This window comes from Xenopus laevis, chromosome 3S, assembly GCF_017654675.1.
Source record: "Xenopus laevis strain J_2021 chromosome 3S, Xenopus_laevis_v10.1, whole genome shotgun sequence".
Classification (NCBI taxonomy): domain Eukaryota; kingdom Metazoa; phylum Chordata; class Amphibia; order Anura; family Pipidae; genus Xenopus; species Xenopus laevis.
The window spans coordinates 47,544,321-47,560,423 of NC_054376.1; the positions used below are offsets into that span (position 1 = coordinate 47,544,321).

General features: G+C 38.5%; 1 protein-coding gene across 1 annotated transcript in view; it reads left to right on the plus strand.

The window, feature by feature from the left end:
• The window catches only part of LOC445857 (ras GTPase-activating-like protein IQGAP1), an 81,600-nt gene that overhangs the window by 26,439 nt on the left and 39,058 nt on the right, over positions 1–16,103 (plus strand). Inside the window, exons 3-10 of the mRNA XM_018255372.2 lie at positions 7,870–8,026; positions 8,323–8,400; positions 8,818–8,894; positions 11,320–11,387; positions 12,500–12,613; positions 14,243–14,421; positions 14,717–14,807; positions 15,919–16,082. Coding sequence (XP_018110861.1) covers positions 7,870–8,026; positions 8,323–8,400; positions 8,818–8,894; positions 11,320–11,387; positions 12,500–12,613; positions 14,243–14,421; positions 14,717–14,807; positions 15,919–16,082 — 928 coding nt within the window. The remainder of the gene's footprint in view (positions 1–7,869; positions 8,027–8,322; positions 8,401–8,817; positions 8,895–11,319; positions 11,388–12,499; positions 12,614–14,242; positions 14,422–14,716; positions 14,808–15,918; positions 16,083–16,103) is intronic.

Genomic DNA, 16,103 nt, shown 5'->3' on the forward strand with positions numbered 1-16,103 from the left:
CCCTCTTGTGAAAGAGAGCTGTTCAGGCCAGTTCCTCAAATATTATATAGGTACCCCCCTGTAAAGAAATGCCAGAATAAGTGTTAATTTACTTTGTTAAACTGAGACTGTAAAAACAAGGGGTCATGTATGATCCCAGTCTCCCCCACAGCCCAAATCCTCACAAATGTCATATCTGAAATTTATTTTTTTCTCTCTCCCAACTACTGTGATAAAACTGAAAGCCATTTCTATTTCTGACTCAATGAAGTGTGACTGTTACATAAAAAACTTGAATATTTCCTGCAGAGGCAGTTGGTATCTGCTTATCTCTGTAGCAAATGTAAACTAAATACCTTATCTGCCAATCCGACCTAACGTGACTTACATTGCCTGTGGCCAGGAGAGCTGCATTCTCTTTGGAGCTCTGAGTGATCCCTGCCTGACACAACTAGCATTCCCTTGCCAATTTAATTTAATTATGCTGAATTATTTTTATGGTGCCCATGGGATTCAGGAGTACAACACCAGTGCTTGACTGTTCTGAAGTTCTTTTTCCATTCTCTGTGTAACTACTTCTTCAGGGAGCCCTAATGCATCATGTTCTCCTTTGGGTACTCTGCTTTCCTACCATACTCCAAAAAAATTCTGGAAGGATAACTGGACTCTGATAGATCCACTGTGGCAGTGACCTTTTGAGAATGATGAACAATATCTGTAGAATATGTCAGGCTCAGCACTATATAAAGGATAATTATAGTAATATAATAAAATTAAGAATCAGATGAAAGAGCTTTCATATCTTGCAAAAATGTTACCTCTGTTTTAGAAACAAGAGGTTTGATTACCTTTCTTGCATGCGGATACCTGTAGCTGCAAAATATGACAATCTTGCAATAAAGTCAGGTCACTTTTAGAGCATTTTCTTGAGCTTGCAATAGAATATACAATCTGAAATGAGTAAAAGCATTCCTGAATATTTATATTTAAAGGGAATCTAAACCCTGCTGCACTGAACAGTTCAACCACACTACAAATACATACATATTCTCAAGGTTACGGCATGCTGGAAGTTGTAGTCCAGCAAGGGCTGTATACTTAAAGTAATATTGCAGAAGAAGAGGCGATGCAGTTCATTGACATCATAATTTTGTTGATAAAGCAACAATTGTACAATTTCCTCAGCTCCCCACAGGCAGCGGCTGCAAAAACATGCTAAATAATCCTCCAAAGAGAATCCCACCTGATATTTATAATCTAGTTCCATGTTCTATGTTCCTCCAACTGGAGTTGGAAGGAATAAAACTCATTTTTCCCAACAATGAACATGTGTGTCCTTTATCACCATGTTTGATCACGATCTCAATCACACAATAATCTGTATACCTAACATAGTGCTGGTAATCGACATTTGTAAATTCTCTATAATTCAGTTTTTGGTCAGTAGAATTCTCATTGGTGAATGTTCTTGCATTTTGATTAAGCTTTTTTTGGGCAAAAAAGCTGAAAACTAAGGAGGGGAGGGGGACAATCTTATGGTTGGGTTTAGAGCCTCTTTTAAGGGGTCCTCCAGAAAAGCGAAGTGAAAAGAAAGTTTGTTTGTTTTGTTTTTTCTTTTGATTAAAAAGAAAAGAACTTCCCAATATCGTTTAAATAAAAATGTTAAATGGTTTAAACATGTAATGCATTGAAAGCAGTGAGGTTTTCTTTCATGTGTTGTCTGGTTGTGACTGTTGAAACAGTATGGAAGTCTTCAGTTCTGTTAATAGAAATATTGTGGAGGCACTTGAATCTGGCAGATCATACAAGGAAGACCACCAACATCCTTGAGATGAAGCCTGAGTTTAATTAATTTGTATTGGAAAGTTGCTGAGCTTTCGTTATGGAGAAAAGCAGATTTTGGCTGGAATCCTCTTTAGGGTGGTTAAAACGTTATTGAGAAATGTTCGTCAGGATAGGATTGATCTTTCCATAGCTTTTTGTCTTTTCCTGTAGTGATCCCTTGAGAATAGAGTTACAACCCTGGCTTCCTACTACTGACCTTCTTCACTTTCCTCATCTCCAAGTACTTCCTGTTACATGCGCAGTTGTTGTCTCAAAAGCATTTCAGGAAGCCTGACCCCCTGATGTTATTCCCAGCAATCGATGATCACAGGGTGTTTTATTTTGTCTTGTTCTTTTCCACTCTTTGGAAAACTGAAAAATGCTCAGCAATGTGGTATAAAGTCTATGTTCTTTCTGAGTGTAATTAAAATATTAGGATTTTAATTTTTTTTTAATGCCATTGAGGAGCTGAAGTTAGGCTATGGTTAGAGTTAGACCTGGCTGTTTCTTAGCCTGCTTATAAATGCAGGCAGTGAAACAGCCTAACCAGTCACTGCAAAATACTGTCCGTGGCTTGATTAGGGCAGGATGATAACTTGAGGGAGACAGAGTGATGTCATTGTGCGGATCAGTGATGTTTTTGGGCAAAGCGATGATGTCAGTGGGCGGCCTGCAGGGCAGTCTGCATTGGGGCAGAAATTTTGTTATACTGGCCTTTGCCAATATTGTACTGGCTAGGCTAGTGATGTACCGGCTAGGTGCCAACTGTTGTCTGCATAGGGTTGCCACCTCACCCCTTTAAAACCGAACACATATGGAATCCACAGCCTGCATGACTAATTAGCAATTTATTTAGATGCATGATGCATGGCTCATAAATCATAAATCAGTTCAGTCTGCATCATGCATCTAAAGGAATTGCTAATTAGCCATGCAGGCTGTGGATTCCATATGTGTTTGGTTTTAGAGGGGTGAGGCGGCATATGTCTGCATATTCAGGCACAGCATCAGGCTGGGTGCAGACAAACTGAGTGGATATCAGGGCAAAAACTGAAATTCACTCAGTGATGTGTCTGCACCATTGCCATGCAAATCAGTTGGATCTCTTCCAGGTAGTTTGGAAATACATGTTTGAACTATTAAATAAGGGGCACTCAAAGCTTAATAAAGTGGGGGATGAAGACTTGAAATTCTAGTAATCCAAGTCATCATGTTACCTTTTGTACCACAGGGAACTAAGGAAACCCTTCAGGGCTTCATGGTTCCCCTGTGTAAATAGGAGCAGCAGCGCCTAATTCAGTAAAGTAGGTAGGCAGCGGAACTGAATGCAATTATTATGGAAGTGCAAGGCTTTCATGGTGATGCAAGTGTCTTTGATGAATGGAGTTTTACTCTCAACTGAACACAACAGTGTTTATGGTCATAAATGACGCCTATTTTATATAATACATATTTCGGCACTAAGGGTAGAACTCCACGGTGCGGTTCAAGCCGGCATGTCGCCATGCGACGTGTCGGATGTTCTGAAGATACAGGAAGTGAAGGAGAAAACGCAGGTAAGAACTACATTTATCGGACTGTCGAATGAAAACGCTGCACGCTGCGTTTTCATCCGACTGTCTGATAAATGTAGTTCTTACCTATATCTTCAGAACATCCAACACGTCGCATGCATTTCGTAGCATGCAGACGTGTCGGCTTGAACCGCACGTGGAGTTCTACCCTTAGCTGGTACCTTAACTGGTTCCTCACTTGTGCACACAGACAAAAATGTAACATTATGTGATATTATCCCTTTAAATGTCCAATAACACCAACAAATGTAATACTTTTTAAAATACTGCAGGAAGATTCAGCAGATTTTGGTGCTAGGCCCTAGCCTTAAAAATTGTGTATTTACTTAAGAAGCTCTAATTTGTCTAAATAGGTTTCCTTGTCGTCATGGTGGCTGCCATTCAACTTTCAGTTGGGCTAAAGGATCTATATTTGTATAGCACATAACAGATAAGCGGTTTAGATTGAAGGCACACAGTGTAATTTGTCTGCCATCACAGTTCCATTTCGCTTCATGCTAACCTCCAGAACTACTGCAACTAAAAACACCCACTAATGGCAATATTGACACTTTAAGGCATTTTGTATTATAGTCAGTGGGAGGCAGAAGGGGCTGCTTAGGGTATTCTCTGCCGGCTGAATTACTCTGACAGAGATGGCACCCCGTGCAGAATACAATGCTTGTAGTATTTTAGTTCTGGTAAACCGAAATCGCATATCATTGATAGTGCTCTACAAACCTAGAAACTCCTAAGCAATGAAAATGGGAGGAAGTTAAAGTCTTGTTCTCTACAATATTATATGGGAGACGGGTGTTTGCTTTTCTGACTATAGAATTGCCCATAACTCTTTCACAATCTCTTCTTCTATAGGATCACCCGTAACTCTTTCACAATCTCTTCTTCTATAGGATCACCCATAACTCTTTCACAATCCCTTCTTTTATAGGATCACCCATAACTCTTTCACAATCTCTTCTTCTATAGGATCACCCATAACTCTTTCACAATCCCCTCTTTTATAGGATCGCCCATAACTCTTTCACGATTTCTTCTTCAGCCCTGTATACACAGGCTAGCCTAAGACAGATTTTAGATCTCAATGGTTTGGCAGAGCTTTTACCATTTCTCAAGTGGTATATTCAACTCTCTTAGACTCCCTCAGACCAAGAATCTGCTTCTAGCTTTGGCTCAATTTGCAAAACTGGCCTGGTTTTCACAGCAACAACTGGAAAAAAGTGTGTGTGTGTGTGTGTTTCATTTCCACACTCCCCCTTCCAGGGTTGCTGGACAGGATACACCCTTGTGCAAGATTGTTTCATTTTAAAAACCCAAAAAGCACGTATCAAAAAGTAATCCCTCTAGCTGTGGATTTGAGACTGCACACGTCTGCCCACACAATGAATTGTGGTGTATATGTGCCCACAAACCAGAAATATTGTTAAATTGTTTATACAGTGTACAGTAAATCTCCAAATAAGTATACAGTTTAAAAAAAAAAGCAATAAAGCCATTAAGTTTAGTAAACATCAAGTTAAAGTTCAACATTACGTTTAACATTTTGTTACCGAAACAGTCATATTGTTTTATTGTAAAATTCAATAAAAAGAACTTGAAAAGAAAGAAAGATAAGATAATACAGGTATAGGATTCCGGAAACCCAACATCCAGAAAGCTCAGAATTATGGAATGGCTGTCTACCGTAGACTCCATTTTATCCAAATAATCCAAATTTTTAAAAATGATTTCCTTTTTCTCTGTAATAATAAAACAGTACTTTGTACTTGATCCCAACTGAGATATAATGAATCCTTATTGGAAGCAAAACCAGCCTATTGGGTTTATTTAATGTTTAAATTAATTTCTAGTAGACTTAAGGCATGAAGACCCAAATTACGGAAAGATCCGTTATTCAGAAAACCCCGGGTCCCGAGCATTCTGGATAACAGGTCCCATACCTGTATTGTGGCTATGCTTTGGTGGACCATGCCTTATGCTGGCCACACCTTGCCAGATATTGTGGTGCTGAATGATTAAATCACCAAAGGCCAGCGACTGTCTTTGCCTGTCGATGTGATTATCAATGAACCTGATAATGAATCTGGACAGGCATCTGATATTCTTGTCCTCTTCAGTGTGAACAGAACTGAAGGGAGTGCTGTTCATTTTGTTGGAGTTGGTTTCATTGTATAGTGAGCAATGGGAGATGTGCCCTTCATCTGTTAGTGGGAGAGCACTCAACAGATATTTCTCTTAAGTGGTGAGTGTGTCAGACTGTCTGACACTAACCTGCCAGAACAAGATCTCATACTCTGAACACAGGCATGCTGTTGAAATAACAGCATAGAGTATTTAAAAGTACGGCCAGCATTCACTGTATTTTTTCTTTAAACAATGAGTAAACGAATATTTGGCCCAGGGAAATTTATTAATTGGCATGTTGTATTCATTTTCTACATGGACTGACTAAAAATAGTGTTTATATCCAGAAAGTGTAATACTTGGGAAACTGGTGTGACAAAGTGTTACAGATATTTTACATTACGGTTTTCTTCTCAAAAATAATATTATTAGATGATATGCTGTTCTGAGACGGGTTCTCTCTGCCTCCTGTATTAGTTGATATTTGATGTAATATGTATATTCAATACATACTCTCATCTATTGTACAGCCATGCTGAATAAGTTGGCAATATATAAATACTGTACATGTTAAAAAAAAAAAAAAAATTCATAATAAAGTACCACCTCAGCAAGGGCCGCGTAAGTCTCTGTATTCACTGTAATATCTATAAATCAAGAGCTTTACTAATTGAGCATCCTCCACCCAATAAGTTTTTGTATAATAAATGAAAATGTGATTCAAATGTGAGCAGCCTTCCAATAAATGCTCATTAAACATTTTTAAAGGTCGAATTTCGAATTTGAACTCGAAATTCGACCAATCGAAATTTATTATAAAAATTGAAATGTCTAAACTCGGATGAATAGGATTGTCCCAAAAACTTGATTTTAATTTTTTCTCCGAAAAAAAACTCGAATGTCAGGAAGGCTGCAAACCACCAAATTGATCCCTGGATCCCTCCCATTGACTTAGGCAGGTTTTAGGTGCCGAATAGTCGAATTCGAGTTCTTAAAGGGCCAGCGTAAGATAAATCTCGAAAATCGAATTAAATTTTTTTTTTTTAAAAACTCAAATCGAATTAGGATAATTCCCTTGTCGAATTTGACAGTTTTGGCCATAAAAAAAAAATCGAAAATTCGAATTTTCGACCCTTGATAAATCTGCTAACCCTGTGAAAGTGCAGGCAGTATGACACTGACATTGCCACTAGTGATGTGCAGGCCGGGCCAATACCCGCGGGATCCGTGGGTTTATCCACGGGTCGGGTGGGTTCGGGCTGACCTCGCACCCCCCTTTTTGGGTTGTGGCCGGGTCCGGGTTCAGCTCTTCTGTCTGCTCTCCGCAACAGATACCTGCGGGACCCACGGGTTTACCCACAGGTCGGGCGGGTTCGGAGCGACCTTGCACCCCCCTTCTTGTAGTCTTCTGCCTTCTCTCCTGCCCTCAACCTTACAATGGTGGCTTCCAACTTCCAGGTTCAACATTTTATAAAAGCGCCCCTGCTCGCCTCACCCCTTTTGTGACGTCATCGGAGGGGCGGGGCGGCACAGGTCTATAAAAGGAACCCGGAAGTCGGGTTTGGGCAGGCCCGCGTGGAGGGAGGGAAGGAGGGATATCGGGCAGGTGCGGGTTGGCTAAGACCTGACCCGCACATCACTAAAATCTGCCCCTTAAATTAAAATATTGTGAAAAAACATGATTGTGCCAAAGCATTATACTCCTATAAATATCAAAGGAATGTGCTGTGAAAAGTTGTGTTTGAGACACCCTGGCGGAATTTCACTGAAGCAAAATGTGGCAATCTCTAACTTTACCCCAATGTTTGCACGTGTGATTGCAGTGCTTTGATTGGCTATCCCCCAGCTACTGTGCTTCTGCTAGGGACCATTAGAGCATGCTTACCCCTCATTTGGAACATGGACCATAGCAGATCCATGGGGTAAAAATTATTATTTTTAGCCCAGATTGAAACCATGAACCATGTAGTGTTTCCTGTTTGCTATATATCCCCTTTACTGGTATCACTGGCTGGACATTAGTGTTATTAATGTACAAAATCTTCAGTAGGATATATAATGAAATCCTATATAGGTATGGGATCCGTTATCCGGAAACCACTATCCAGAAAGTTCCGAATTACGGAAAGGCCGTCTCCCATAGACTCCATTTTATCCATATAATGCAAATGTTTTAAAATGATTTCCTTTTTCTCTGTAATGATAAAACAGTAACTTGTACTTGATCCAAACTAAGATATAATTAATCCTGTTTAAAAGCAGAACCAGCCTATTGTGTTTAACGTTTTCATGATTTTCTAGTAGATTTAAGGTATGAAGATCCATATTACAAAAAGATCCGTTATTCAATGGAATATTTTGTCCCTTGCAGGTGGATGGAGGCATGCCTGGGAGAAGACTTACCACCCACCACTGAGCTAGAGGAAGGTCTGAGGAATGGAGTCTATCTTGCTAAACTTGGAAACTTTTTCAGTCCAAAAGTCGTGTCACTGAAGAAGATATACGACCGAGAACAGACCCGATACAATGTAATTAGTCCTTATGAAAGATTTTTTTTTTTATCCATTCGACGTAAAGCCAGTCAACTAAAATGACGTGTAATAAAACTGTTTTCTTTAACAGTTCACCTTTAGAAAAAGGTGTGTCTGCACCTGTGCTATAGCTTGAGGTTAAAACTACGTTGCCCATTCATTGTCTGTTTTAGAAACAGCAGTTCTTAAAATATATCATTTTACTTTTTTAGCATATATTTTGCATTTGGACATGTGTGCTATGTGTTATGTTCTACTTTATTAATTATGTATTTAACTTTTGTTTTTCGCAGGCAACCGGCCTTCACTTCCGACACACAGACAACACTATCCAGTGGCTGAATGCAATGTCTGAGATAGGGCTTCCAAAGGTAATGGGTGTGTCATAGAATTGCTACCAACACGTATCTTGCAGATTTATTTAAATTTACACATCCACAATGTGTAGATTTAGATAAATCCACAATTCAGTTCACTTAAAGACAAACAGAATGCAATTTCCTATACTTTTTAGTAATAAAATCTGCAGTGGCCTAAGTTTTTCTTTTTCTGAATTACTTATATTAGCATCATTTATTATATTTTTGTATACATGAACAATCTCCAGGCTTGTGGATCTGGCTGCTACAGCTCTGATGAGACAATATCCCTTTTCCACATATTTTTATAATTTTAATAATTAGTAGAAAGATACAGCATCACAAACTGTACCTATACAACTTTATTACGGTAAATCATTTTTCTCCCTTACCTGTAAAAGAACTAAATATTGTCTTGTAATTCTGTAGATTTTCTATCCAGAGACAACAGACATATATGACAGAAAGAATATGCCCCGGTGCATATACTGCATCCACGCCTTGAGGTAAACTTATCATCTAAAGAATCTTCTCTACTTTCTATTTAAATTCCCTGCATTTTTCTTGAGCAATGAAATCCTTGCAGGTTATGTGTTTTCTCTAGGCAGGACGGCTTTGTTGCTTTGCAGAATTACTTCTTATACCATCACTGTGACAGGGAGTCCTCGAGTTACATACACACAACTAAACACAACTCACATTTACATACAGAGGCTATTACAGTAACATACTATGGTTTGCTTGACTTTTATTAGCATTTAGCATTAATAAACCACCTGCCCCAATCCCCTCTGGTGTGTGTCGCCTAGAGAAAGGTAATACCGGTAATAAATATGTTGAGACGGACATCTATCTAAGTTGCATTTAATAAGTTAATGTATGTGTTTCAACTTACATACAGACCCTATCTCGTATGTAACCCGGGAACTGCCAGTATTTTGTGAACATAATGTCTTGCCAGGTGTCCGTTTCCCCCCTTTATTTGGCGTATCCTTTTTTGGATTAAGATACAAAATCTGTGTCCCTGGATCACAAACAAACTACAGCCAAATAGACCATAGCTGTCCTTTATGCCCCCTTGTGCTCTGTCCAGACACAATACAGCAGACAGTATAAAATGCAGGGCTAAAGGAAACCTGGACAAAGCATCTTTATCACATGAGTAGCGTTTATTCAGATTACATCATGAGTCTCTGAAGACATAAAACTCTTGGCAGCAGCCACCTTGTAATTTTAGGGTATGTTTCTATACCCAGACTATGAGCAATGGCACATAAGGCTGTTTACGACATTAAAGTGCCTGAAACTGTCTTCCTAGTGGACTTACTTTGCAGTGACCTGACACATTTACATGTATGGGTTTTTAAAGGAGAACTAAACCCTGAAAATGAATGGCTAAAAATGCCATATTTTATATAATGACCTTATTGCAACAGCCTACAGTTTCAGCTTCTCTATAGCAGCAATGATCCAGGACTTCAAACTTGTCACAGGAGGTCACCATCTTGGAAAGTGTCTGCGACACTCACATGCTCGGTGGGCTCTGAGCAGCTGTTAAGAAGCTAAGCTTAGGGGGTCATCGCAAATTATCAAGCAGAAAATTAGGTTGACCTATAATATAAACTGATGCTACAGGGCTGATTATTAAAGGGATCCTGTCATCGGAAAACATGTTTTTTTTCAAAACACATCAGTTAATAGTGCCACTCCAGCAGAATTATGCACTGAAATCCATTTTTCAAAAGAGCAAACAGATTTTTTTTATATTCAATTTTGAAATCTGACATGGGGCTAGACATTTTGTTAATTTCCCAGCTGCCCCCAGTCATGTGACTTGTGCCTGCACTTTAGGAGAGAAATGCTTTCTGGCAGGCTGCTGTTTTTCCTTCTCAATGTAACTGAATGTGTCTCAGTGGGACGTGGGTTTTTACTATTGAGTGCTGTTCTTAGATCTACCAGGCAGCTGTTATCTTGTGTTAGGGCGCTGCTATCTGGTTACCTTCCCATTGTTCTTTTGTTTGGCTGCTGGGGGGAAAAGGGAGGGGGGTGATATCACTCCAACTTGCAGTACAGCAGTAAAGAGTGATTGAAGTTTATCAGAGCACAGGTCACATGACTTGGGGCAGCTGGGAAATTGACAATATGTCTAGCCCCATGTCAGATTCCAAAATTGAATATAAAAAAATCTGTTTGCTCTTTTGAGAAATGGATTTCAGTGCAGAATTCTGCTGGAGCAGCACTATTATCTGATTCATTTTGGAAATTTTTTTTTTCCCATGACAGTATCCCTTTAAATTCTGATGCTAGTTGCACTGGTTTCTGTGCTGCCATGTAGTAATTATCTGTATTAATTACTAATCCGCCTTATATTGTGACATTTATATTCTATGTGTACTGTATATTGTGAGTGGGTCCTTAAGCTCAGTAAGTGACAGCAGCACAGAGCATGTGCAGTGAATCAGCAGAAAAGAAGATGGGGAGCTACTGGGGCATTTTTGGGGCACAGATCTTCCTATGCTATTTTTCAATGGAAAACCTCTTTAGTTAGGCTTTACTTCTCTTTTAAGCAACTATTTGACTTACAAATGCTAACTGAGTCTTTGTCAATGTAAATCTGCTGTACATATGTCTCCACGATTGGCATTGACATCAGTTCGATATCCTGAGTTTGGAAATTGCAAAGAAGATGGAGGTGTAAATTAGAAGATTATGTTTGTACATATCTATGTTAATATGCAATACATTATACAGTATAAGGATAATTCCATCTTACTTTTCCCGTTTCTTCTTATGCTAATGCATTTAGATTTTTTTGAAAAATGACTCCTCTTCTAGTTATAAGCAATTAAATCACCTCTGTAAAGAATTGCTCATTGTAGGAAAGTTATTTATTATGAATAATAATTGCTTGGTATTCCTTTTATTTTGTAGTCTGTACCTGTTTAAACTCGGCCTGGCTCCACAGATTCAGGACCTGTATGGGAAGGTAGAATTTACAGGTCAGAATGAAATGATTTGTTTCTGTTTTACAGTATACAAAAAAATCATGTGGATAGCCTTTGTTTCTTTCTGTATACTGTATACATACAGTCAGTTCTTGAAAAGTCATTTGTTTGTGTGCATACAGTTCAGAATGTTTTGCATGTAAGTTAGAATTTTAATATGCTTACAGGTTTCTTGAAAATGTCTATTTTTTTGTCAGTAATATTTGCTGATGCAGTATCAATTATACAGTCGACATTTTCAAAAATGTACTTTAACATTTTGGCTCAACATTCAGATACCTTATCACAGTCAGGAATGACTGTTTAGGGTGCTTCTTTGATAGCTAAAATACATCAGTGAAGAATTTATATTTAAAGCATTTAAAAAGCTGTTGTCTCTGTGGAATATATTTAATATACTCATCTCAGTTTGCAATTCCAGCAGTCTGGTTGCTCGGGTCCAAATTACCCTAGCAACTGCACTGATTTGAATAAGAGACTGGAATTGGAATAGGAGAGGCCTGTATAAAGAGTAGTAATAAAATATAGCAATAACAATACATTTGTAGCCTTAAAGAGCATTTTGTTTTTAGATGGGGTCAGTGACCCCCATTTGAAAGCTGGAAAGAGTCAGAAGAAGAAGGCAAATAATTTAAAAACTATAAAAAAATAATGAAGACCAAATGAAAAGTTGCTTAGAATTATCCATTCTATAACATACCAAAAGTTAACATAAACGTGAACCACCCCTTTAACCTCCACTGACATCACCATTCTTTTTACCAATTCTCTTGCCTATTCCTGGGCTACTGCAGCTTTCCAGTTGCAGCATAATCACACCAACTTTGGCTTCCCTAGTAATAGCACTGGTACTCACACCTTTTGACTGGCGATAGTTACGCCACTGCACAGAGGCACAGTGAATAAGGATGCACAAATAACAGACAAAAGTATGCAAACTTTAATTCAACTTACTAATATGTTATATATATTATGGAATTTAAGATTCAAAACAATTCCTTCTTGTCTTGCATTGTCTTCTGTAGTTACTAATGCCTAATTTAGAAAAAAAAACTCAAAGAAGCTATGGAGCCTTATTCTGAATTTATTTTTTCTTTCTACCTTAGCCGAAGAAATTAACTTTATGAAAAGTGAGCTGGAAAAGTATGGAATTCAGATGCCAGCATTTGGAAAAATTGGAGGAATTTTGGCAAGTGAATTGTCTGTTGATGAAGCAGCATGTAAGTTATTTTTTTTGGCAAATTTTGGGGGGTGGTGGTTAGACAGCCTGTATGCATTCTGTACTGAATACACACAGATGGTTTCATTCCACAATTTATATCCACTAGCGGAATGAAGGGGGATGAAGACATCCCTCAAAAAGATTATTGCAAAAATTGTTCTGGGGGAAGGCTCTGCAAATGTTTTTGGACACTTTGTCTAAAATCTACTCGTGTTTTAAAACTAAGAAAAAAAGAAAAGTTCATGTAAACTGCTCAGAAAAGCAATTTTATATTGTTATAAGGGTGGGAGTTTGTCCCATTTGCAGGGGCGATCCTGGCCCCTCCGCCACCCGAGGCAGCAGAAGTTGCTGTCGCCCCCCCACCGTGCGCCCACCTTTTTCATCTGAGGGGGTCGGGGGGGGTACACCAGGGCAGCAGAGAGGGAAATTCGGCTCTTAAAGTACCAAGAGCAGCATTTTTGCCGCCCCTGGTAACTAGTGGGGCGCTGCTGCCTGAGGCGACAGTCTTAAGTCGCCTCATTGGCGAAGCGCCCCTGCCCATTTTAACACATTGTAAGTACACATTTCACTCAATTCATTGTAAAGGGTCAAGATGTAATGCAGGCAGCAGCTTTTTGCATGTTTCATTTAATCCATTGTAAAGGGTCAAGCTGTAATGCAGACAGCAGCTTTTTGTTAGTGCATTGATGGCTCCCAGAAACATTAATTGCAACCATTTGTAATTGCACAGATGCTAGAGAGAGTCTGATACTGTTCAATGAGCAGAACCGATGTTTAATAAATATAAGGCATCATTTATTTAAACGGCATTTTCTTTACACTCCACTTGCTTTCATCTAAAGTAGAATCAATTTGTTAGAAGTGTCTACTCTTGCAGTACATGCTAATGCCCCTTTGGAACATTAGGTAAGTGGAAAAATTCAAGATAAAAGCGATTTGTAGGCTAGTAAAGGATAAAAAACGTTTGTGTTATTGTGTGCAATTGTGTTATTCATTAAAGCACACACACTGCAGTCAGTGTCTGTGCTTTCCAAATTACAGATAATGTGTGACTTTCTCTGTTTTCTGTATCATACTGGCTTTTACTTCTTAAAGTTTGTTTTGCTGTTATGGGGTTTAGCCCTCATGTATACAATGTTCTTTTCAAGGTATCCCTTTAAGCAATAATGTTTTTTTAAAGATGGAGTCCTGCCTTAAATAGTATGCTGTATGAAATAGAGTAATACATCCTAGTGTCCTTCATGTGAGATAATATGGGTGTGGTTTTACTTGGACTATATTTTGTTTAGCCCTCCAGTGAAATGATCTAAGTACTTGGTACTCTTATTTGGTCATTGCGAGGTAGAATTAAACAACTAGTGCTCTATAAGTGCATGGCAACTATACGTGTACTCTAATTATCTACCTTGTAAAGAAAGTATGTTTAGCACACCCTATTCATTGCACTCATGCTGAACAAGGTGGTATTTTGCTACTTTAACAATTGGTTGCTGTAGTAGATGTTGCAGAATGTGAATAAGCATTTAAATATATAAAATTATTTTTCTGTTCGTCAAGCAGACAGAATAATAGCAGCTGAAGTTTGGTAGTGTACCTCATTATATAAACGTCAAATTATGTTTTACAGTACATGCAGCCGTAATCGCCATCAATGAAGCCATCGATCATGGTGTTCCGGAAGAAACTTTCACCGCTCTTCAGAATCCTAATGCGATGCTCGTAAATCTAAACAAGCCTTTGGCTACAGTGTATCAGAACACACTTTACCAGGCAAAGCAGCATAAAGCAGAGAATGCTAAAAAGCGGGTAACAAACAAATCTCACTCTTAAAAACAACCTTTGGTTTTGGATGGCACTGTTGAGCTGTGCATACGAGTTGCCTCCTTGTGCTATTGAGCTATTGCAGGTTTTATTTTGCAAAACTTAATAAAGTGGTGGCTCCTTCTTTTATGGCAATGATAATTATATCCTGTCTCTTACTTTATGTTGGAAAACACAGAGCCATCAATGACTGTCTTCCTATAAATTATATAGTAAAAATGAATCAGAAGTGTGCTATTTTTTAGAGATTCATGCTAAAGCTTTGTATCTGTTGATGTAGCTGACGACAGATAATACAGGAGGAGAACGTGATGTGTATGAGGAGCTGCTGACACAGGCAGAGATTCAAGGCAATGTCAACAAAGTTAATTGTAAGTTTGCCATTTTCTTTAAATCGGTTTAGAGAGGGCTGCCAAGCTTTTTCCGCCTATTTACAATGCTTCTTCAAAGTCGAGTTAAGGGAATGCATTATGAAAACCCATTCATCTGGGTGTCATTGTAAGAGTATATCTCATGCTTCCCTGCATGGTGGAGGTCTAATTCCAGTTCATTTTATTTACTTCTTTTGAACATTTACTAAATCACTAATAAAACAGTAGACCTGAGAATGTTTATTGACCAGTCACATTTCTGTATGTCTTTTATTTACTGGAGATTTACTTTAACTTGACTGAATTCCCATGCCCTGTTTGACATCAGCAGCGGCAAATATTTCCCTTTATGTACTACATCATCCTATAACAGTTCCCAACAGAAAGAAACCTTATCTCTGCTCTACAGTTAGGCTATATTAAGTTAAGAACAAAAAAGGAGGGTTGTGGGTGCACTCCTAAGGCCATATAAAAACATATTTAAGTACAATAATCCCCTGTCTAAATGATTCAATAAATATGCAAGTGCATGTATTTAAAAAACGAAAAGAAAAACAGGGTTTTTTGTTATAAAGTTATGATCATAAAGTTGATAAGCCACCATACCACGTCAAGGTAAATCCCTAACTTGTTTACCTGTGATCAAAATATATGCAGTTAAGAGGCATTTAACCTTAGCTTAGCTAGGGTAGGTAGCTTAGGTAGGCTATTTGTATTTGAACCACCTCTTTAAGGCCTTCTGAATTATTATCTTTAAAGTTCAACTTTAACATTAGAACTAAATGAGGCAGCCTAGAGTACCCATCTGTCCTATGCTATTTGGGTTAGCACCCCATGAACAACTAGACTCGCCCTCTTATTTCCTATGGCATGCACTCCAATAGATCCATCACTTCTGTGCACTGCGGTTCCTTGGGATGGGACATTAGAGTTACTAGTGCTGTGGCAAACATTCCCCATCACTGTGCACCCCAATTTTTCAGTAAAGATACACAGAGAGTGAATGTTTTGTTTAATAACTAAACTACATATTTATACATTGTCTGCATTAAATAACATAAATGGTAGACTAGCAATACTTCTAAATATGCCTTGTCCCTTTTATGTTTAGTGCAAGTTGGCGTAGAAAATGTTGACCGGGCATTAGAAACTGGGGACCCGCACATTCTGTTTGAGGCTCTGAGTTCACCTTCCCTTGCTTTGCGGATGTTACAACATGAAAATGCTGAATGGTACTTGAAAACACTGCAGGCTGAGAAACAACAAAAGCAAGAGGTGAGAGTTCTGATAAAATTC